A 21,861-nucleotide genomic window follows, 5' to 3' on the forward strand; every position below is an offset into this window, starting at 1 on the left:
TATTAAAAGGTTAACAGTAAGGCTGCAACATCCCCTTAATCAAAGAGGCTGTTGACTGATTCAATTTTTGTTGGTGGGGGGGGTGGGGTTATGTGTCCTTTAATGTCATATACATGGGAAGAACCTGTTTAATGGTTTGTTAATAAAACATACCTATTGAATACATTTACCTCATTAGTTCTTTTGTGGCAGTGCTATAGGTGCCTGAGGCAGCAGCAGTTGCTGCTGCCCCCCCTCCCCCGGAAATTCGCTCTTAAAGTACCAGGAGCAGCATTTTTGCTGCCCCTGGTACCTAGTAGGGTGCTGCCGCCTGAGGCGACAGCCTCAATTCCCCTCATTGGCGAAGCACCCCTGGTTGTCTAACTAATACACTTCCTACTTTTCTAGTAATATTTCTATTATTTCCAGCTTGTGTCAGCAGTGGGACATCTCCACAATCAACATATTCTGCATCGGGACATTAAGGATGAAAACATCATTATTGCACCAGACTTTAGTATAAAACTGGTTGATTTTGGCTCTGCTGCCCATTTACATCCAGGAACTCTCTTCTCCACATTTTGTGGTACCACAGAATACTGTGCACCAGAGGTGTTACTGGGAAATCCGTAAGTCCTACTTACAAACTATAATTTGATGGTTGTTGACAAACTAAATGAAAATGATAGTCCTAAAAAGTATATGATTAGCATGGTGAGGCTATAAGATCCTCATTGGGCCTTGAGGCCTTCTTTTAAACTATACGACTAGACACATTTAAAGGGATACTGTCATGGGGAAAAAACATTTTTAAAACAGTTAATCGGTTAATAGTTTTGCATTGAAATCAGTTTCTCAAAAGAGCAAACAGATTTTTTTTATTTATTTTATTTATTTATTTAATTTTGAAATCTGACAAGGGGTTTCCTAGCTGCCCCCAGTCATGTGACTTGTGCTCTGAAACTTCAGTCACTCTTTACTGCTGTACTGCAAGTTGTAGTGATATCACCCCATCCCTCCCCCCCAGCAGCCTAACAACAGAACAATGGGAAGGTAACCAGATAACAACTCCCTAACACAAGATAACAGCTGCCTGGTAGATCTAAGATCAGCACTCAATAGTAAAATCCAGGTCCCACTGAGACTCATTCAGTTACATTGAGTAGGAGAAACAACAGCCTGTCAGAAAGCAGTTCCATCCTAAAGTGCAGGGTCTTTCTGAAATCACATGACCAGGGAAATAACATGAGATGGCGCCCACACACTAATATTACAACTAAAAAATACACTTGCTGGTTCAGGAATGACATTTTATATTGTAGAGTGAATTATTGGCAGTGTAAACAGTGTAATTTAGAAATAAAAACCGGACAGAATCCCTTTAAGCAGTGGATCAGAGATGTTCAACGACTGATCATTCTGTGCTCTCCTGATGATTTATGATATGTGCGTTTGATTAAGGAAGTCGCTTACACTCATTGTGACTGATGCTGGTTGCAGGTACCCAGGTCCAGAACTGGAGATGTGGTCTCTCGGTGTGACTTTGTACACCCTCGTGTTTGGGGAAAATCCTTTCTGTGAAGTTGAAGAGATATTGGAAGCAGAACTAAACCCTCCATTGAATGTATCACAAGGTAACAGGAATCCCATTAGAAGGAACTTGAAATATTCCTTGTTGAGGCTTCTGGAATTCTGCCCAGGGCAATAACCACATTTTCTTTTTAAAGGGGTATTTCACATTTCAACACTTTTTTTTTTTTTTTTTTTTCAGTTCATTTGTTTTCAGCTAGTCCACTAGAAGAAAAACTTTTTTTGTTCCCCCAGTTACTTTCAATTTCCTATTTGTGAGAAGTCGATACATAAGTTGATACGTGAGTTGATGTTAGAATTGATACAATAGTTGTTAATACTCCAGAGATGCTGCTGAGAAATGTATCAACTAATGCAGCAAATTGTAACAGTTCAGATTCTGCACCTGAATTACTGAGCTGTCAGACGGAGACTCCAGAGACAGGTTCATGAGGAAAGCAACTGAAATATGTTTTCTTTCTGGTGAACAATCTGAAAAGAATTGAACTAAAAAAAGTGTTTGTAAGGTCTACAATACGCATTACTACTTGCACGCGGGAACGAATATTGTTCATCCATTTCTACTAATATTTTAAAATTACTGTTTTTTTGTTCTGTTTTGAAGCTTAGGTTTTAATTAAATTGGTGTTATTTGCATTTCATCTAAATCTACTCCCATCTTTGCCCTTATAGAGCTGCAGATTCTGATATCTGGTCTTCTACAGCGTGACCCAGAAATGCGCATGACTCTGGATGAACTGCTCAGGGATCCATGGGTGACACAAGCTATAAATCTGGCAGAGTATACGTGGGAGGAGGTCTATCCACCTGCTAGCTCCCACAAAGGTGATTATGCATCTGTACCTGACAATCCTTCTTCCAGTCACTTCTTATTCTGCAACCCAGTTTGGACAACACATTCATTAGATATTTGTTTCCTGAATTATGATCTGATGTCACACAATAAGGATTTGTTTTAAGCAGACACAAAATGTAATACATATCTGACAAGTTGTGGCTCCTGATACGGGCAGGTTAATTGGTTCCTAATAAAACTGACCCAACGTTGTGTATTTATATAATAGGGACCTATAGTCGGTGTGTTTCTCATGTAGTGAGAGTGGTATTAGCTGTTAGTGTTGTGCAGGCCGACACTTATTCAGCTTTCATTTCTATACCTGTATCCAACCTGCCCATCACCTTGAGTGAAGCAAAAGTATATTAAAACCACAGGCAAGCCATGTCCGCTATCAGTTGTTAGGTTGGGACAGGGGTAGTGATGAGCGAATCTGTCCTCTTTTGCTTCGCCAAAAAATTTGTGAAACTGCGAAAATTTCTCTCTCCAAATGCATTAAAGTTAATTGGTGTTTTTGTTATAGCAAAGTTTTTTTGTCTTAAGGCATCAAAGTCAATGGGCGTTTTTCTTATGGCGACTTCTTTGTCCTAATGCATTAAAGTCAAGATGAGTTTTTCCTATGGCGACTTTTTCGCCTATAATTTTTCCGCTGCGGTTTAACGAAAAAGATTTGCACATGATGAAATTCAGAATTTTGGCCCTCGAATCCATGGCTGCAGAATAAATTCGTTCATCACTAGACAGGGGTCCCAACTGGGCTGGCAGTGAATTTAGCCCAATACCTGTCTGTGACTTGCTGCAGGGAACAATTGCTTGTCAAGAACTCATTTGACTAACCCATCACTAATAGCAATAGCAAAATCACTGGTCATGGTGGGGAGAGCAGAAGTCAAGCAGTAACGAGTCCAATAAACTGATCATTGTTGATTTTATTTTACAGATGATGATGGATCAGGGCTGTGCCCAGACAGTTATAAAAGTGAATGGAAAGAAGAATTTGAAAATAATCCAGAGTGACTTGTGTAAAATGTACCCTGAATGAATAGAAAGCTGAACTGATCTAAATGTGCCATTGTATCTTACAAGTCATGTGCGGAAGATACTATAAAAATATGGTCCAGACACAACTCTACCCAGAATTTACTGGGTAATCTATAGTACCTGATGCTTTGGACATTGCTAGGTTTCTCCAGGGTTTTGCTGGATCTCTAAAGCAGGGATAGACCACCTGTAACCCTCCAGCTGTTGATAGATTATAAATGTTGTAGTTCAACCACAGCTGAAAGACAGGAGGTTGTTATCCTTACACTTGTGCGGCCACTGCCTATAAGTGATCTGTGACTCCTATTGATTCAAAGCACAATTGGCTGTCACAGGAATAGTAATAATACTTTCCAGCACATTATTCAGACTGATATCAGTTGCTTCCTATCACACACATTTCTAGGAGCTGCTGCAAATGTATAAACCAAAAAGGAGAAAATCTAGGTCATTTGTCAATAACTAGGCCACCTTGCACAAAATCAGAGATCTTTCCTTTACTGCATTCTTGTAGTTTTACTTTAAGGAGTTACATCTAGGCACAGGTTTTATGGTCCATTTTTTCTGCTAAAGGAATTTGATGCATTTCACAAAGATTCTGTTGATACAGATTTTGTATATTGTTATCTAATCTGTGTCATTCTGGTCCCAGCATAGACCTATATAAGATATTGAAGTTGCTTTACTGTAATATTCTTTATTATAATCCGCAGCAACAATACATCTGAGCACCAGCATATTCTGCTTTACACCGGCCCCTCTGACTAATCCAAACATTCCATTACTGCACAGACAAACATTTGGGTGAATATGGTGTCCCCCAATCTAGGGAAGAGAAAGATCTGTACCACCAGCATATTCTGCTTTACTCCAGCCGCTCTGCCCAATCAAAACATTCCATTACTGCACAGACAAACATTTGGGTGAATACGGGGGGATTTGTTCTCTGTGTATATCTACATTTGCCTGCTTCCATGTCACTTTTCCTCAGCCCCTGCCTGGTTGTGTTTCAGCATTAGTTCTATACACTGACCATGTACTCAAGATACTAACTGCCAGTTCTCAGTTCCTCTTGGGGAATATACAGTTAGTGCCAGTTATATGCAGATGTGGCTAAACGTCTGTAATCATTGAGCATTTACTGCACATGGGATGAATTTCAACTAAAAAAAGCCCCAAATCCGTCTCATGTGCACTAACAGGCACTTGTTAATGTGGATCGGCCGTGGGGAGCTTTTGGAGTTGTTCAAAATAACAATATTACTGACAGTTACATAATATTTGCCTTCTAGTCTCTTTAAATTGGATTCACATATAAAATCCACATGTTGTCAGAGTATTAATGTACTAACCAGCAAGATATGTATTGACTACACTGATGCATCTGAACTTATTACAAATCCACCACATGACCATTTGCTATGGGCAGGAATATGTTCTAGAGACAGACTTGTGCAACTAGTCCTCTCAATAAGCTGCTTGTACTTGTGCCCAGACATATGGCAGTGCCACCTGCATTTGGCACAAGATTGAATATCTGGCACAGGCTGAGAGTCCTGGAAGCCCTTGAGCTCCTCATATTCACTCCCCTTACAAGACGGGTGCAAGGTGATAAACTGCTGCTTCTGCTGAAAGTGTCAGGATGGGTGCAGCAAAGTGCATTGTGGGTGGGGGGAAAAGAAAAGGGGCAAATTACCCCAGCGTTCCACATTTGTACCCACTTTATACATAAACCGTTTTATATGAAGGAACAAGTGCCGTCCATTGGTTAAATGAAGTTACATTTATTCTACAAGGACTACTTGATTGTTTTAGTTTGTAATATTTTACATTAGAAGTTAAATTAGATGGAACATCCCTTCCAAGGCTCTTTTATGAAAATCAAGTCACAGTTTGACAAATAAAAACTCTCTTTTTCCATGTCACACAATTTTGCCTGGGAGGGAGTTATACTACTAAGGATGCACCGAATCCACTATTTGGGATTCGGCCGAGTACCTTATTTGTTTAAGCAAATTAGGAGCAGGAAAGGGGAACAAATTCTTCTCTTGTGATGAAAAGTCACATGATTTCCCTACCCACCCCCAATTTACATATGCAAATTCAGATTTAGTTGGGCCTGGTACAAGAATTCGCCCGAATCCTGCTGAAAAAGGCCAAATCTTGCCTGAATCACAAACCGAAGTCTGGATTCGGTGCATCCCTAACTATTATACAAGAGGTCCCATGATTTCAGCCCATCCTCCTTGTTTACTGTTTAATAAGATTCTATTTATTGTTCCGCGATCATTATCCGTGCCAGTTCATATAATAATAATATAATAGAGACACTTTCCAGCCTCTGTGTGTGTATTGTTTGTAACTATGTGTTGGGCTACTCTGTGAGCAGTAACACTGATACGTTACAAGCAAATATTTTGTGCACCTCAAATGAGTTGACCTTTTCCCTTCTCTTGTTCCTCTCTTATATTCTCAATCTGTGCCTGCTTTTATGAATTTTTGAATAGCGCTTTATGTATAAATTGAAATATACAGAATAGTTTGTTGTATCATCTTTGCCTGGGCGTGTTTAATGTAACATACACATTTGTACATAGGCAGTTGTATCTGATTCCTTAGACTCCCAGTCAAAAAATTATATCTATCTATCTATATCTATATATATATATATAAAAATATATATAAAACAAAAGAAGCCAAGAATATCAGTCAGATGTTGGTCTTGCTCCTTGTGCCCATTTATTAAAGTATTGAAATATACAATTATAATAAACTTCATGAGTTCACATGATAAAGGTTTTCATACCTTCCTCAAAATAATTCTTAAGCCTGTGTCCTAAACGCAATGTATACAATGACAACAGCCAATTAGAAGTGATCCAGACAAGCGACACGTGGAGATCAAGTTGATTACGACTCCCTAGAGCTGTCACTCTACTTAAAGGGGGTTTCCACTTTTGAGTTAACTTTTAGGGGGTCATTTAATAAATTCCGAATGCAAAAATCATGAAAAATTCGTGATTTTTTTTGATAAAACTGGAATTTTAAAAAAAAATCACATTTTTTTGGAATTTATTAAACCCCGAGGATGGATAAGTCTGAATCAGAAAATCCGGCATCTCAGACCTGTCGAGGTTGCATATAAGTCAATGGGAGAAGTCCCAATGGTTTTTTGATGTTTGCTGGGTTTTTGGCAATACCCTGAAGTTTTTGGAGTTTTTAGGCAAAATACTTGAGTTTTCAGGTGAAAAATCCGAAAAAATTGTGAAACTTTTTTTCACGTATTTTTCCCTGCAAACAAAATTTCCAGGAAAGTGTATTAAGAAATAAGCCCAAAAAACCTGTGCGGATTTGGTCTTGAGTTTTTTTCAGAAAATATATTAAGAGAAATTCGGACTTTGATAAATAACCCCCATAGTATAATGTAGAAAGTGATATTCTAAAACCATTTGCAATTGTTTTTTATTTGTAGCTTTTGACTTATTTAGCTTATTTCAGCCAATTTCCGGTCCAAATTCCCCTAGCAACCATGCATTGATTTGAATAAGAAACAGGAATATGAATAGGAGAGGCCTGAATAGAAAGATGAGTAATAAAAAGTAGCAATAACAATATATTTGTAGCTTTACAGAGCATTTTGCTTAGCCCATTTAAAAGCTGGAAAGTGTCAGAAGAAGGCAAATAATTCCAAAACTATATAAAAAAAATGAAGACCATTTGAAAAGTTGCTTAGAATTGACCATTTTATAACAAAATAAAAGTTAACGTAAAAGTAAACCACCCCTACAAATAAGAGCAAAGTTGAAGTTTCTCAGCTGAAGCATGCCAGGGTTTTGAGAAAGTAACTGCTTTAAAAAGAAAATAACGCAAAGTGCCAATGGGAAGTATTCTGAAGGTTTCTGTGAATGACTACACTTTATTAGCAAAAGAGCCTTGAAGAGTCTTGAAACAAAGGGCTGCAGTCTGGGCCCTGCACTATTCATATATACTAGTCATATATACTGTACTGTACTATAATATATACACTGCTAAAGCATGAGCTGCTGTATGACAAGTACATGAGGCAAATGCTAGGAGTGAGCAGGGAGAAACAGTGGAGTTTGCAGAAACGGGAAAGCAGAATTTCATAGTTATGGGAATACTGAAAATGTGCAACATTTACAAAATAATATATTTTGCATCTTGTTTTCCTACTTTAAGTTCCAAAAAAAAAGTGTGACATGAGATGGTCCACATCAAGAGATCACCGCCTGACGAAGCTCTTTGAACAAGGAGCCGAGTTCTTTCTCTAAGCTGAGAATTAGCCCTGCACAAATCAAAATGGAGATGATATTTAGGAGGTTATGCAGTGACAGGGACAAGCTTTGTGCTATGGCAGAATATTTTAGCAAAGCAATTGACTCAAATGGGAAATATGTGACAGTGCTGGGACTGGCTCTTCTCAGTCCTGGGAATTTATGGGCTGAAAATGCCAAATCCATCGCTGACACAGGTTCTGCCATTTGAGTGAAGGACCAGCAGTGACTGGCTGAAATATGCCAAGTAATATTCTGTCCTAAGTATTATTTACATAAACTCTGCAGCAGTGCTATTAGAATATCAAAAGCTAACGTTTTGTGGTTTCTTTTGATTATTGGACCCATTGCTTAGGCCTTTAGGGACATATGGGTAGTAAAGTAGAAACCCCAATTTACATTTTTCAGGGGACCAGAAAAAATTGGTGTAAAATCCAGGAAAATGTAAAAATCAGGGAAATGTATTCTGCATAATATATGGGACCCCAAAACAACAATGTAAAATGAGGGAAAACTTAATCAGGGGATGTAAAATTGAGGTTTCACTGCATATGAATAGGTAAAAACTTGTAACCTGTACAAGCTAGGGATGCACCGAATCCAGGATTCGGTTCAGGATTTGGCCTTTTTCAGCAGGATTCGGCCGAATCCTTGTGCCTGGTCCAACCAAATCCTAATTTGCATATGTAAATTTGGGGGGGTGGCTAGGGAAATCACGTGACTTTTCGTCACAAAAGAAGAATTTTTTCCACTTTTTCCTTTTCTGCCCCTAATTTGCATAGGCAAATTAGGATTCAGTTCGGTATTCAGCCGAATATTTCACCGGGGATTCAGCCGATTCCCAAATAGTGGGTTCGGTGCATCCCTAGTACTAACCAATCAGCAGTGAGAGTAGCAGCAACACAAAAGCAAACATATGATTGTTCTTGGTCACTAGACATGGGGCAACTAAACCGTTGTTTAAACATGTTCTGATAAACAGTACAACATGTTGTGATATTATAGTACAATAAGGATACTCTTGCTCCAGGTACAGGCATGGGACTGGTTATCCAGAATGCTCAGGACCTGGGTTTTCTGGGTAACGGATCTTTCCATACTTTTGGATCTTCATACCTGAAATCTACTAGAAAATCATGTAAACATTAAATAAACCCAATAGGCTGGTTTTGCTTCCAATAGGGATTAATTATCTCTTAGTTTGGATCAAGTACAAGCTACTGTTTTATTATTACAGAGAAAAAGGAAATCATTAAAAAAATTGCATTATTTGAATAAAATTAAGTCTATGGGAGATGGTCTTTCCGTAATTTGGAGCTTTCCGGATAATTCGTTTCCGGATAACAGAACCCATACCTGTACTCCATAAGCCTTTTTATGGAATTACAAATTTCTTTTAGGGACTCACCAGCTAACAGTCGTATGCAAGCTGGTAGGTCCTGCAACTGGGGTTGCACAATTTAATTTGCACCCCAATAGCCCTTGCTTAGACAGATGTTTACATATGTAATGGCAATCAGTGCACAGCAATAAAATATGGGCTATTTACCTGTATTGGCATTGCTGCTGGCTATGAAGCTTACTACCAGAGGCAGTTGATTAAACTGGACAACCTATATAAAGAAAAACAAACAAAAGAAGAACACAGAAGTAATTCAGGCTAAATAAGGGAGGCTCAGATTTGGTGTAGGGTATTATCAACATGTAGTTGTACAGTTCCTTTTATGCATAAACTCTGTACATGCTAGTCACATATTCGGTAGCCAACTAGATCACACATTCCTCAATCGACAAGGATCGCTAGGTTAATCTGGAGCCTGGGTTAGACCTGCTGAAAATGAACAATTACCTGGTATGTGCTGTAGTAACAGATGATGCTCTTATTTTTGGAGAGACCAAGTTTACTGCCCTGGTCGGTGGCAAGTGCAAATGTAGAAAGGAAGGCGGGTCTCAATGCCTGCTCAGGGGCATTCTCATTGGCAACTGAAATGAGATGAACAGAAAAATCACAAGCAAAGTTGGTTTCTGGCAGATAAATTGGCCATACTTATTAAATAAAAACATTTGTATCATTTTCATATACTGTATAAAGTGTTGGTGCGTTAGGGATAAGGTATCAGTAACAAAGGTTTCCTTGATCACAGACATTATGAGATAAATAAGAGGATTGGACAGGTATAACCTAAGTGCAGCTCAATGCATCTACATTTATGAAGATACCACTACATGTTACAGCTTTCTCTTAACCCCAAACATGATGTGCTGACATCTTATGTCAACTGCTGTGTTTGCTTCAGAAACACTACTATTGTTTATATAAATAAGCTGATGTGTAGCAATGGGGGCAGCCATTCAAAGAAGAAAAGGCTCAGGTTACATAGCAGATAAGCTCTGTAGAACATAATGGTGTTATCTGTTATCCACTATTTAACCTGTGACATATAGATTTCAATTTCCGCCATTGCTACACAGCAGCTTGTTTATATGAACTATAGTAGTGTTTCTGAAGCAAATAACAGTACAGGGCAACGCTATATCAGGGGTCCCCAACCACCGGGCCGCGGACAGTCCTGAACTGGGCCGTCGAACAATGAGCGCATTTGGGTGCACCCAAATTGGACGCCAACCCCCCCTACCCCCTCCCCGACCCCCGCTCCCGACCCCCCCCCCAGTCCTTGGAAAATAAATTGGCTCTTTTTTGGTCCCCAGGCCAAAAAAGGTTGGGGACCCCTGCGCTAAATGATAATTTCATTATTTTAAAACACTTAAAGGAAAACTATACCCCCCAAACAATGTAGGTGTCTATTAAAAGATATTGCATAAAACAGCTCATATGTAAAATCCTGCTTCATGTAAATAAACCATTATCATAATAATATACTTTTCTAGTAGTATGTGCCATTGGGTAATCATAAATAGAAAATTGCCATTTTAAAAAATAAGGGCCGCCCCCTGGGATCATAGGATTCACTGTACTCCCAAACATACCAACAAACCATACATGTTAGGTCACATGAGCCAATTAACAGACAGAGTTGTGTCTTTTGCTTCCAGACTTCTTCCTGTTACAGTTAGAGTTGTAGTATTTCTGGTCAGGTGATCTCTGAGGCAGCACACAGACCATCACGAAATGGTGGTTCAAGGCAAGAGATGTAAAAGGGCAATATTTACTTAAATACATATTCCAGTTTGATAAGATTCTTTAATATGCCACTTAATATGATATGAACTATCTGTTGCTTAAGTGTTCATTTTGGGGGTATAGTTTTCCTTTAAATTTGTTGGCGTTACAGTTTGTTATACAGTACACAAGGGAAGAAAAAACACATGAAAAGCATTGTGTGCACTCAGCCTTACCTTTAATAACTGGCACCCCATCTCTGTCTGACACAACAATAGCATGGAGCCCTTCAACACTACAAACAGATAATAAATAAGTGTAAAGCCTGTATTTAGTGGATGAGTCAGCCAATCATTTGCACATTACAGGCTGGATGAAATGTACATAGAGAAAGAGCAAAAGAGAAATTCACTATGAAATTGCTTGTGATGATTCTCATTCATCCAGGTCATGGTATATCTGTAGAAATAAGTGAAAGGTTTAATAACACCTCAAAGCTCCAGTCATGCTAATACAATCAACACCTAACTCCTCGCTGATTATGATAAACAGATTATGCTGATTGGAGCAACATTCCAGGGTATTTATTCCAGAAAGATCCTATTTACAAGTTACTCTGAATTGAGAAAGCCAGTTGGATGACTGGTGAAACGTCTTCAAGAAAAACACAGCAAGTCCAGTTGATTTGACTTATTTCTACAGATATTCACAATCATTCCTGGTTAGAATGGCTGCTCTGTGCATGCGACAGGCTCGTGCATTAATTCTTCTGAAACAAAACAAATGACACTTTAATCTCAAAAAGCTATTCAGGAGTTAAAAATAAGATGTGCCACACAGATCTACTGTAGGACCCTCAATCCCTCAGTTACAGCCAATGATAGAGAACGTTTGCCTCTGTGATTAGATACAGTTACATTAACCTTGCAGCCAATCACAGGCAGACTTTCCAGTTGTCTATAAGGCCAACACCTTGACAAAAGTACCAGGATTCCAACCTTCAGATAAGAAGAGGTCCAGGTATTTTGTATTTCCTTTTTTGGAGCAAACAGAATCAAGGCCAGAGGCTGATTAAAGGAGGGGTAACTGTACGGAGACCCCAAACCTGGAGATAAATGTGGGTCATGACGGAGACAGTGTGCCAATAAAAAAAAGCTTGAATTAAAGCTTCTGGGCAGTAGACAACCCATTTGAATTCTGCCTTTTCTGATCTCAGAACAAGCTGCAAACTACCCTTATAATCTAGTCAAATGTCTAAATGTTTTAATTTATTGAAATAACCAAAATTAAATCTAAACTGGTAACCAACCTTGTTAGCTTCTTGTATAGGAACCTCCGTAATTCCTAGCAATGAAACAAATGGTAGAGTTATACAAAATCATATTCACATCAATTTTGTAACCCACAGCAAATCATCATATTATCAGATTCAACCTATTTACTCATTCTCCAGTTCCTAAACATCATCAAGAGAAGAGACAGCCGGTGAGAGCACTCGATTTATGCTGCGGTGTCATTAAAAATAAAACTGGGTAAACAGACAGGCTATGCAAAATAAAATCGTTTGTTTTTTCAAATATAAATACAATGTATTGTGCTTATGTCTTTCCCCTTTATTTGTAAATAGAGAAAGAAATACAATTGACAAGAAAAGTAACAATAACTATCCTGTCTGAGTAATAAAAATGTTTTCAATATAGTTATAAATACGTTCTGTAGAGGCTGGAATGATCAGATGTCTAACATAATAGTCACAACACTACTTCCTCCTTTACATTAGTCAGAGACGTGAAGGGGGGCCACATGGGACAAAATTGTTCAGTTAGCCTGAGCACGCAGTTCAGGATCAAAAGCAAATTAACTGAACAGTTATGTCCCATGTGGCCCCTTTCTAGTCACTGTTTGGTTATGGACTGGTAACAGCTTAGAAAGCTGCATAGGGGAAGTAGTGTTCTGGCTATTATGTTACACATCCAGTCACTCCAGTCTTTATACATTACATTTTTGGCTAACTAACTATATTAGAAACATTTATATCTATCCTATCTAGCCTATCTATTTATCCAGTTTTTATTTTTGCAATGAGCAGTTCCTTTAATATTAGTGTTCCATCTAGCAGCCAAAGTACTGATGCAGTTCATCGGGGGGGGGGGGGTGCAAAAAAATTAAGACACCCCAAGTGGTTATATTTACTCACCCGGGCTAGTGCTCCTATCAGCAGAAAACTGCACCAACCTGGGGTTCTGCCAATGAGCACCACTAAGTGATCGTCATTCTTCAAATTTCCCAGGGCAGACACATGCACAGCAGAACGAAATAACAGAATTCTTCATTAAAGTGCATGCACAGCCGCTAGAAGAAAGAAGAAGCCGGAAGAGGAACGCTCTGTGGTGCCCACTGGTATAACCCCGAGCCGGTGCAGGGGTTTCAGGTAAGTAAATATGATCACTTGGGGGTGCCTAACTTTTGGCACCCACAAGCACAAAATAATTTCCTTCTCCTTTAAGGTAACATATTTTTTGAATTTATTACTGTATTGACCCCTGTTTGATCTATTAAAGTGGTTGTTCACCTTCAAACAACAAGTTGTTTTCAGATAGATCACCAGAAATAACGACTTTTTCCCAATTACTTTCTAGTTTCTATTTGTGACCGTTTTTCTAACATTGACGTGTAAAGTGTCATTTTTCACCTTCTAAAACAGCTGTGGCAGGGGGTCGCAGACCCCCCCCCCCAAACTGTTCTATATTGATACATTTTCTTATCTTTGTCCCTGCTGAGCAGAATTCCTGCGTTTCATTAAAGGCAGCTGTTAGAACTGATACAATATTTCCTAATACTCCAGAGATGCTGCTGAGAAATGTCTCAAACTAAATGTTGCAAAATTTTAACAGTTTAGAGTCTGCGCCTGAATTACTGAGCTGCCAGACTCAAAAAACAGAGACAGGGACATTAAACTTAGATTTTGGAAAAAGGGTAAAAAATAAATAACGGCAGGTAATTGAGAAAAGTCTTTATTTCTCTGAAATCTGAAAACTGAAGTAAAAAAAAAAATGTTTGGAAGCCCCTTTAATGAATTGTTCTGAGGTACAGAACTGCATACACTAGTAGCACTAAATATACAAATATATACACATGTATTGTTCATATATGATATGATATATGTTGGCTTGATGAATGACATACTCACTTCTGCCATATCTGCACTGCTTTGTACTGTTTTTAATATCTGTAAAGACAAAACGTCATTGTCACAATACAAGTCATAAGCAGTAGTAATGTGCATGGTTATAATTACACTTACTAAACGTAAAAATGGCTCCGTTTTGTTTGAATTATTCATTGAACGTGATACTCTCAGGAGGCAGAAAGCCAAGACAAATAATCTGCGGCCCTCAATAGGAACCAGGATTATAAATATCAGTTTAATGCAGGGAAACTATAAGACGAATAAGATCCATTGGTGAGCCGAGTGTATTATGGATTAAAGGAGAACTAAAGCTCAACAACGAATTAGACACTAAATCATATAGATTAGGAATCTGTAGCAGCCCAAACCCCCAGTAGCTGCTCCCTGTTTCCATTTTTACTTATTCACATGTTCTGACTGCTGTCACTTACCTGCGCTCAAGGGATGACACCCAATAACTGTATAAATACACCACCCCCTAATATAGACATAGTAAAGCTATAGACACTAAACAGGGCACACAGCCTGAATAAATAAACCCCTAACTGACAGCCATTGTGCTTGTGACTGCCCAGCTGAGTGAATGACTACAGCCCAGTGACATTCTTTCTCACAGACACCCACCTTCATTCAACTCTCTTCCTCCACTTACACCTTCTCTTCCTGTGTTTATGGGAAGCTATCACGTGACGTGCCTTTCCTCACTCGGTCGCACGTTGATGACATCACAGAGGCGCTTTCCTGCGCGGCGGAGGCGGAAGTGTGGAGGAGAAACATGGTGAGCTTGTGCAACCTTACTTCTCGTCCTCAATGTGTCGCCGTGAGCGGCTTTTGTAGTGACAAGTAGTCACTGGGGTCACGGTTTGCATTGAGCAGAATGTAATAGTTGCAGTGTGTGGCAGATAGACTACTTGCGATGCATTGACCTTGTTGCATGAAGGAATGTGCTGCTCACTGATTCACCTGTGAACTACTGTGTGACATGTGACATGGGATCCATTGTCCAGAAAGCTTCGAAATTCGTGAATGTCATTTTGCACAGGGTCTTTAATTATAATAAAACATCCCTCCTAAGCTGAAAGAATCCATAGGGTTTTGATTTTAAATGATTTATTTGCAGACAACAGTAAAAGTTAAAGACCAGTGTGAGTTTTACAGTAAAGAAAACCTAAGACAATGTACAAAATGACTCCTGATGTAAAGACAATTTAAGGTTAAAGGGCTGCAGCTCAAAATTTGATAAAGAGGCCCACATAACACAGAAACCCCTAATATACCCATCACAGTTACCTGTTTCTTCAAAAAGTATAAATAAATGCAATTTGCTATGCTGAAAGCCAGCTGTTTAGCAGTTCTTCTCTTTCTGCATCATTTGAAATCCTGGCAGGGAAGGAGGGACTAAACACTGATGTTACAAATTGTAACAACTTCTCCACAGCTTACAGACAGCATGCAGGAACTACATAACCCACAATGCATTGCACTGGGATGTTCCTTTCCTTATTGAAATCACGTGTGCAGGGAATTGTGGGGTTTGGAGGATGCAGGCTGAGGACAGGTGGCTGTTGATACAAAGTAACAGTAGTCAGCCAGCTCAGCAAAGTAGTCAGACAGATCAGCAGCATATTGCAAAGTTGCTCGAAATTATGTTTACTTTGTGGAGTTCCCCTGGGGGAGAAGAAAAAGATAAAGAACGAGGAAAGCCATAGAGAGAAGCAGGTCAGGACTTTAATTCAAAGAAAGCTCTTTAATTTGGAATACACAGAGGCCCAGATAGCACCTCTCCAGGCATTTACCAGAATCCAGAGGTTGCCAGTCTACACGCCTAAAATAACAATAAGCAGTGTAAGACTCGCACACGAGTGACCCTGTTCTTTGGCAATCATTCTCCTTCTCTTGGTGTTCTTATATGTTACGTGAAGCCAACAACACTGTGTCTCAGTATAGGTAGCATAGAATTCCTTACAGATGGAGCGCAGGTTGGCCTGTCAGGAAAGCACCGCATCATTGTGCTAATATGATCCTCCCCCCGTCGGGATATTTAAACCTTTTCCTCGGGCCGTTTTTTGGCAAAATTTCTGTCAGGGAGGCAGTTGGGCAAGGTGTATACATGGGACGATAAGCTGACAACTAGGGCTGAAGGGTCTGAATAGACATCATAAGGTACAACCAATGTAATGGTTTCCCTACTTGTTAATGTGTAATGGAGCTGCCTTCTTGCCTTTTACCTGTATTCCTATTGGCAGCTGTTCCCTCGCACAATTTTGTTATTTACTGATACCTTGTTGCCTTCCTAGGTCTCCCTCTTTCTCCGTCGCTGCTTTATGCCTAGTTCCATCTTAGGTTCACGGCACTTGTCGTTGTCTGGTCTTCCTGTTGCCGCCCAGGAACTTCTAGATGTAGGGTTTAATGAGGAGCAAGCAGAAAGAATCCTGGCTCTGAAACCCAGGGGAGGTGACCCACGGCACATAGTGTCCTGCACTAAAGAATTGCTCCTCATTGGACTGACTCCCCAGGCCACACTCAAGATGTTGGAGGAAAGTAAAGAGCTACGGAAAACAACTGTAAAAGAACTCAGAGACAGGGCTGATAATCTTCGTAGCCTTGGGCTGGGAGAAGGTAAGTAAATATTGTCCCCTTCCAACCCTTTTGGCAGGATTTGTGGATTTTAATTCTACCAAGCAATTTACTGCTTGTGTTAATTGTTTTGCTTTTGTGCAGTGAAACATTTGGGTTTGCAACGCAGGATAAAACAACAGCTATGAGTCTCAATTTGTGGGTTAACCCAAAACCCTTCAGTGACCCGCGTGTTGACCACCAGTTGGGCAGGTTGAAATTTAACTAACCATTGCGGGTTAGTGTTGGGTGCAGGTCACATAGGGGAAGTACTCTCCTCCTGAAGATTCCCTGCTTTGGATCCAGAGTTGCTCACATAGTGAGAAGATGTGTGTATGGGTTGGATGCGGGTCTTAAAATGACTACATTTTGCTGGGTTATGACTGGGTGCCATTTAAGATTTTGCAGGTTAGGGTCAGTTTCTTGACCCGCACATTACTAGTCCCAACAAGTGTGTGTGTTTACATGACCTGGGATATTATACAGGTACAGCAGCAGCACAATGCACGTGAAGCAGATAGCTCTTCCCAGTACAGTGGATAGAGGGCTATACCATTGAACAGGTTTCTATTAATTGAAGTGTTATCATATATAGACTGTTACTGGAATGCTTCTAAATATCATGTTACTTGCAGGCAATAATTTGTATTGCTGAGTAAAACACCAACGCTATTAGTTTCTGCTCTTTGTTACTGCAATGTGTTTGTTCAATCAGAAGAGGGAGTAACTACTCTAGTATCATTCTGTGACTTATTCTGTTCCATCAGTAAAGCAGACACCTATCACTTTCTAAAAATGTCATTATTTGTTTGTGTGACGTGATATCTCCCATTCACTGCACCCCGTGGCCTGTGAGCAGTAGTGAAAGCAGAATATACAGACAGAATTTAGTGAGCTGATGTAACATGTAGTTGCACTGATCATTTTTCTAAAGGGTCCCTGCAGAGATCTCTCACCAGATGCCCAGCTCTTCTCTCCCTTCCTCGTTCCTATGTCCTGGCAGCTGCTAAATGCCTCAGACAGCAATGCCGATTCACAGCTCAGCAGGTGTGCGACATCCTCCGATTCTCCCCAGAAGCCCTGACGTATGACCCCGGCTACCTCGAAGAGGCTTTTCAGGTAAATGACAAGAACTAGGAAGAAGATTAATGTTCTAATGCAGCAATATACTAGACACTGATTAGAGCAATCAAAATATAATGTTTCTCCATTTAATATTCTCTGCCAAACATATATGTGTCCACATGCATAACATATAGGGATGTATTGCTGTCACAGATATAGCAGATCATATTGTACAACGGATTGGCTGGATGGCTGACATTGGTTCCATGCTGGGATGTTCTCTTCCTGAGTATATAAATATAGGAGTAACAACCCCTATGTCCCTGTAAACGTTATCTCTGACATCTATTGTAATTGTGTAGTTTAGCCCGAAATGTAAAAACTAAATTCAATTGAAAAGTAAATTTTCAAGTTGTGATGCTGCATGATATACGCTAACTAAGGTACAGGCTTACGCAATGGAGCTTAAAAGACCAGTTCATCTATTGGGGGTCACAGGCTAAAGCTGTAGGAGGTAGAAAATATTCTGCCCTGGGCTTGTGTAAACCATTCTGAGGTACTTGCCTGGGGAGCCGCCGTTTTTTCTTCATTTCCCGTTTACTCTTTGCAAGTTTAACAAAGAACTGTCCCAGTGTAAGTAATTTATTTCAGGGGGTTTCATGGGCAAGGTGTCCCCTCTGAGGTTGGGGCCACAAGAGGAATGTCATATCTGCTCTGCTTAAAACATGTGGATCTGCCCATGAAAGCCACTAACTAGCTGGAAAGTCAACTTGCTCTTTACCTTTGCAGTATGTATATTTCCGGATGGGTGCAAACCACAAAGACATCATAACATGCGGCCTATTCCAGACGTCACTGGATGAGGTCAGAGTCCGGCATCAGTTTCTGGAGCGCTTGGGAAGATTCCTCCCACCTGATAAGAAGGGGGTTTCCCCAACCTCTAACCCCAAGCTCAAGGAGGTCATGGCACTTTCTGACAGTGACTTTTTGGCACGTGTTGCTCGGGTTTCTCCTGAGGAACTCCACACTTTCCGCAAAATATTTGCACGGGAGGAGTTGGAGGCTGGAGAAAATAAGGACAGTGAGACAGGAATGAACCACACAGACAGCGACGAAGAGGGAGAAAATACAGACCCTGGGGATGAAATTGGAGAAACAGACAAGAAAGAGTATCTTTATAAAAGAATGAAGAAAAGATCAGCAAATAGACTTGAGAGACCATAAACTTCATCCATATGATTATCCAGCCTTGTTGCAGCTAATTAAAGATTTGCTTTCTCTATTATTTTGTGTTGTTTTTAGCTTTATGTAATAGAAAGTGCACTTCCCAAAGCCGCACAGATCTTAGCCTGACCTAGAGTGGTCAAACATGGCAGCTTATTGGCCAGTGTAAGGAGGCATTTAGGCCAATCAGTCAGAAATGTTAGACAATTCCATCAGAAGGTTCACAGGGTTCCTCTACGTAGGCCTCATACAACGATCTGATTGAATTTTTTTTATTCAACTGAATTGATCAGCCTTTTAAAAAGTAAGAAGATTTGCCTCCTTTTTATTGTATATGTCAACATTTGTCATTAGCATTATATAAGGATATGCAGAAACCTGTTATCCAGAGACCTCCAAATTACAGGAAGGTCGCCTCCCATAGAGTCTGTTTTAATCAAATCAAATGTTTTAAAACAATTTCCTTTTTTTTCTCTGTACAGGTATAGGACCTGTTATCCAAAATGATCAGGACCTGGGGTATTCTGGATAACAGATCTTTCTGTAATTTAGATCTTCATAAAGTCTACTAGAAAATCATGTAAACATTAAATAAACCCAATATGCTGGTTTTGCTTCCAATAAGGATTAATTATATCTTAGCTTGGATCAAGTACAAGCTACTGTTTTATTATTACAGAGAAAAAGGAAATCATTATAAGAAATTTGGATTGTTTTGATAAAAAAATCATGTAAGAGTCTATGGCTGATGGCCTTCGGAGCTTTCTGGATAATGGGTTTTTGGATAACTGATTCCATACCTGTAATAATAAAACAGTAACTTGTACTTGATCCCAACTAAAATATACTGAATCCTTATTGGAGCTTTCTTGATGAAGGGTTTCCAGAAATTAGATCTCATTCTGTATTTGATCATTTCATTTGTGCAGCCCCAGGGTATACTCTTGCCTTACAAACATACTCGGTGACTGTGGCAACATTCATTACACAGAAATGGTGGAGGAGCCGCTTCTACCAAGAGCCTTTCCCATTTCCACAGTGGGGGGTAAGGTGGGTGCTTAAGGTGGGTGCTTGCAGACTGCACCTGTTCTACCTCCACTGTTACCCCTACCAGGGCTGTAGAGTCTGTACATAAATCTTTCGACTCTTGACTCCGACTGAAAAAAGGAGAAAAGACACAGGTTATCTAGCAGATAACAGATAAAACACCATTGTATTGGACAGAGCTTATCTGTTATGTATTATGTAACCTGTGCCTTTTCTCCTTTTTTCCAGCTTTGAATGGCTGCCCCCATGGCTACACAGCAGCTTATTTATATAAACTATAGTAGTGTTTCTGAAGCAAACATACAGTGCATGCTAACAGTAAATTATATGTTAATTACTTTTTTGGTTACTGTTTCTGTAATATACTAATGTATTTTCCATGTTGATAGAAGTTAAGTACACAACTTACAAGGTATTTTATCACTGCCAAAGCTCAGAAATATAAATCATAATGGTAATTCTAAACCAAAATCAATCTACATAAACCAAAAACAATCGGAAGAAAAAAAAAATTAATTGAACCTGACGTATAGCTGTAGAATAGCTGTTAAATACAATCCAAAATTAACTAAAGTATTGTCCTTAGAAACAGAATTACTTCTGCCATATCCTCCTTCATAGAAGCTCTTAAAGGGCATGTAAAGGCAAAAAAATAAAATCCCATTTTTACTTTCTTTAATGAAAAAGAAATCTATCTCCAATATTCTTTAATTAAAAAAGTGTACCGTTTTTATAAGAAACTTGACTGTATGCAGTGAAATTCTCCCTTTATTTACTGCTGTGGATAGGAATTGTCAGATGGTCCCTAACTGCTCTGCAGGGAAACAATCATACTTATGAACAGCAGGGGGAGCCCCTGCCTTACTTCCAAGACTTTCAGAACTCAAGCAGCTTTGTTTGTTTCCCTGTAGAGCAGCCGGCGACTGTGTAGAGATTTGTATTGGATTTTATTTTTGCCTTTTCATCCCTTTACTGTTTCCAACTCCAGCTGCAGGGACAAAGATCATGGAGCCAGATTTAAACAGATAAACTGGGATTCTATTTGGAGGATTATTTTGCTGCAGCCACTTGTTCTGCAGAGTTGGAGAAAGTTTGTATTAAACAATACAAAAACTATAAACTTGCTGTATCGGTTTCTGGCAGATATTATTTGACTTGTGCTGTTTTGATAATGTAGGACGATCCCTAAGCAGCCCAGACCACACTGAGCATGTGCACAGTCTTGGTCTTGTAAAGATGTTTAACAAAGTTACAAGATGGTGACCCCCTGTGGCCATATTTGAAAGCATAAATCATTTGTTTGATTAGGCTTGTGGTGCAGTAAGTTCATGTTTATATTTAGTACACAAAATACAGCATTTCTAGCCTTATTCTATTTTAACTTTCCTTGTCCTTTAAATCTGATCTGATTATTTTCAGTGTTCAGTTTTTAGAAGTTGGTACATTTTTGGCGACTGACTCCAGACACCCAAAATTGCTGCCGACTCCACAGCTCTGACCCCTACAGCTGTGACATTTTGTTATGGACACGTGACAAGTGCATAGGACGTTGGTAGTACTGTTTGTAGTACAAAATAGGGCTTTGTGAACTGCTGGGATTAGAGTCCTGCTTGGAGCCAATTTCTAAGACCCGGACCTGACCCAAACCTGCCTTATAAACAACCCGACCCGCAACCGCCATCAAACAGGAAGTAATGGTGCTGCAACCCGGAAGTGACCATCAAAAGTGGGCAGGGACAGAAACACGTTTTGTAAAACTTTAAAAGGAGTAAAATATAGACAATATAACACAAGATGAGAAATTTAGATTAGAGCCGCAACCCGACCTGCAACCCGCAGGTATACCCACACCTGAAAA

General features: G+C 39.6%; 3 protein-coding genes across 5 annotated transcripts in view; 2 read left to right on the forward strand and 1 right to left on the reverse strand.

Annotated features, from left to right (window-relative positions):
• Window positions 1-5,994, forward strand: part of LOC108717095 (PAS domain-containing serine/threonine-protein kinase) — a 49,270-nt gene extending 43,276 nt beyond the window's left edge. Inside the window, exons 15-18 of one of the 2 annotated variants that reach the window (XM_018263865.2) lie at window positions 409-608; window positions 1,480-1,613; window positions 2,242-2,394; window positions 3,345-5,994. In XM_018263865.2, the coding sequence (XP_018119354.1) occupies window positions 409-608; window positions 1,480-1,613; window positions 2,242-2,394; window positions 3,345-3,421 (564 nt within the window). In that variant the 3' untranslated portion in view covers window positions 3,422-5,994. Of the gene's footprint in view, window positions 1-408; window positions 609-1,479; window positions 1,614-2,241; window positions 3,061-3,344 lie in introns of those variants that run through there. The other variant, XM_018263864.2, reaches the window with a different exon arrangement.
• A 167-nt stretch (window positions 5,995-6,161) lies between these two features.
• lamtor3-like.L (late endosomal/lysosomal adaptor, MAPK and MTOR activator 3-like L homeolog) lies at window positions 6,162-14,724 on the reverse strand. 2 transcript variants are annotated; one of them, NM_001087407.1, is given in 7 exon segments: window positions 6,162-7,751; window positions 9,290-9,353; window positions 9,590-9,723; window positions 11,098-11,156; window positions 12,171-12,205; window positions 14,052-14,090; window positions 14,676-14,724. In NM_001087407.1, coding segments are annotated over 6 exon segments (372 nt in total). In that variant the 5' UTR covers window positions 14,061-14,090; window positions 14,676-14,724; the 3' UTR covers window positions 6,162-7,680.
• On the forward strand, window positions 14,705-19,017 carry mterf4.L (mitochondrial transcription termination factor 4 L homeolog). The gene is made up of 4 exons (XM_018263866.2): window positions 14,705-14,829; window positions 16,349-16,670; window positions 17,602-17,786; window positions 18,522-19,017. Exons 1-4 carry the CDS (start codon window positions 14,827-14,829, stop codon window positions 18,954-18,956), a joined length of 945 nt encoding a protein of 314 aa, XP_018119355.1. The 5' UTR covers window positions 14,705-14,826; the 3' UTR covers window positions 18,957-19,017.
• The last annotated feature ends 2,844 nt before the right edge of the window (window positions 19,018-21,861 follow it).

The sequence above is a fragment of the Xenopus laevis genome, chromosome 5L (assembly GCF_017654675.1).
Source record: "Xenopus laevis strain J_2021 chromosome 5L, Xenopus_laevis_v10.1, whole genome shotgun sequence".
Lineage (NCBI taxonomy): Eukaryota > Metazoa > Chordata > Amphibia > Anura > Pipidae > Xenopus > Xenopus laevis.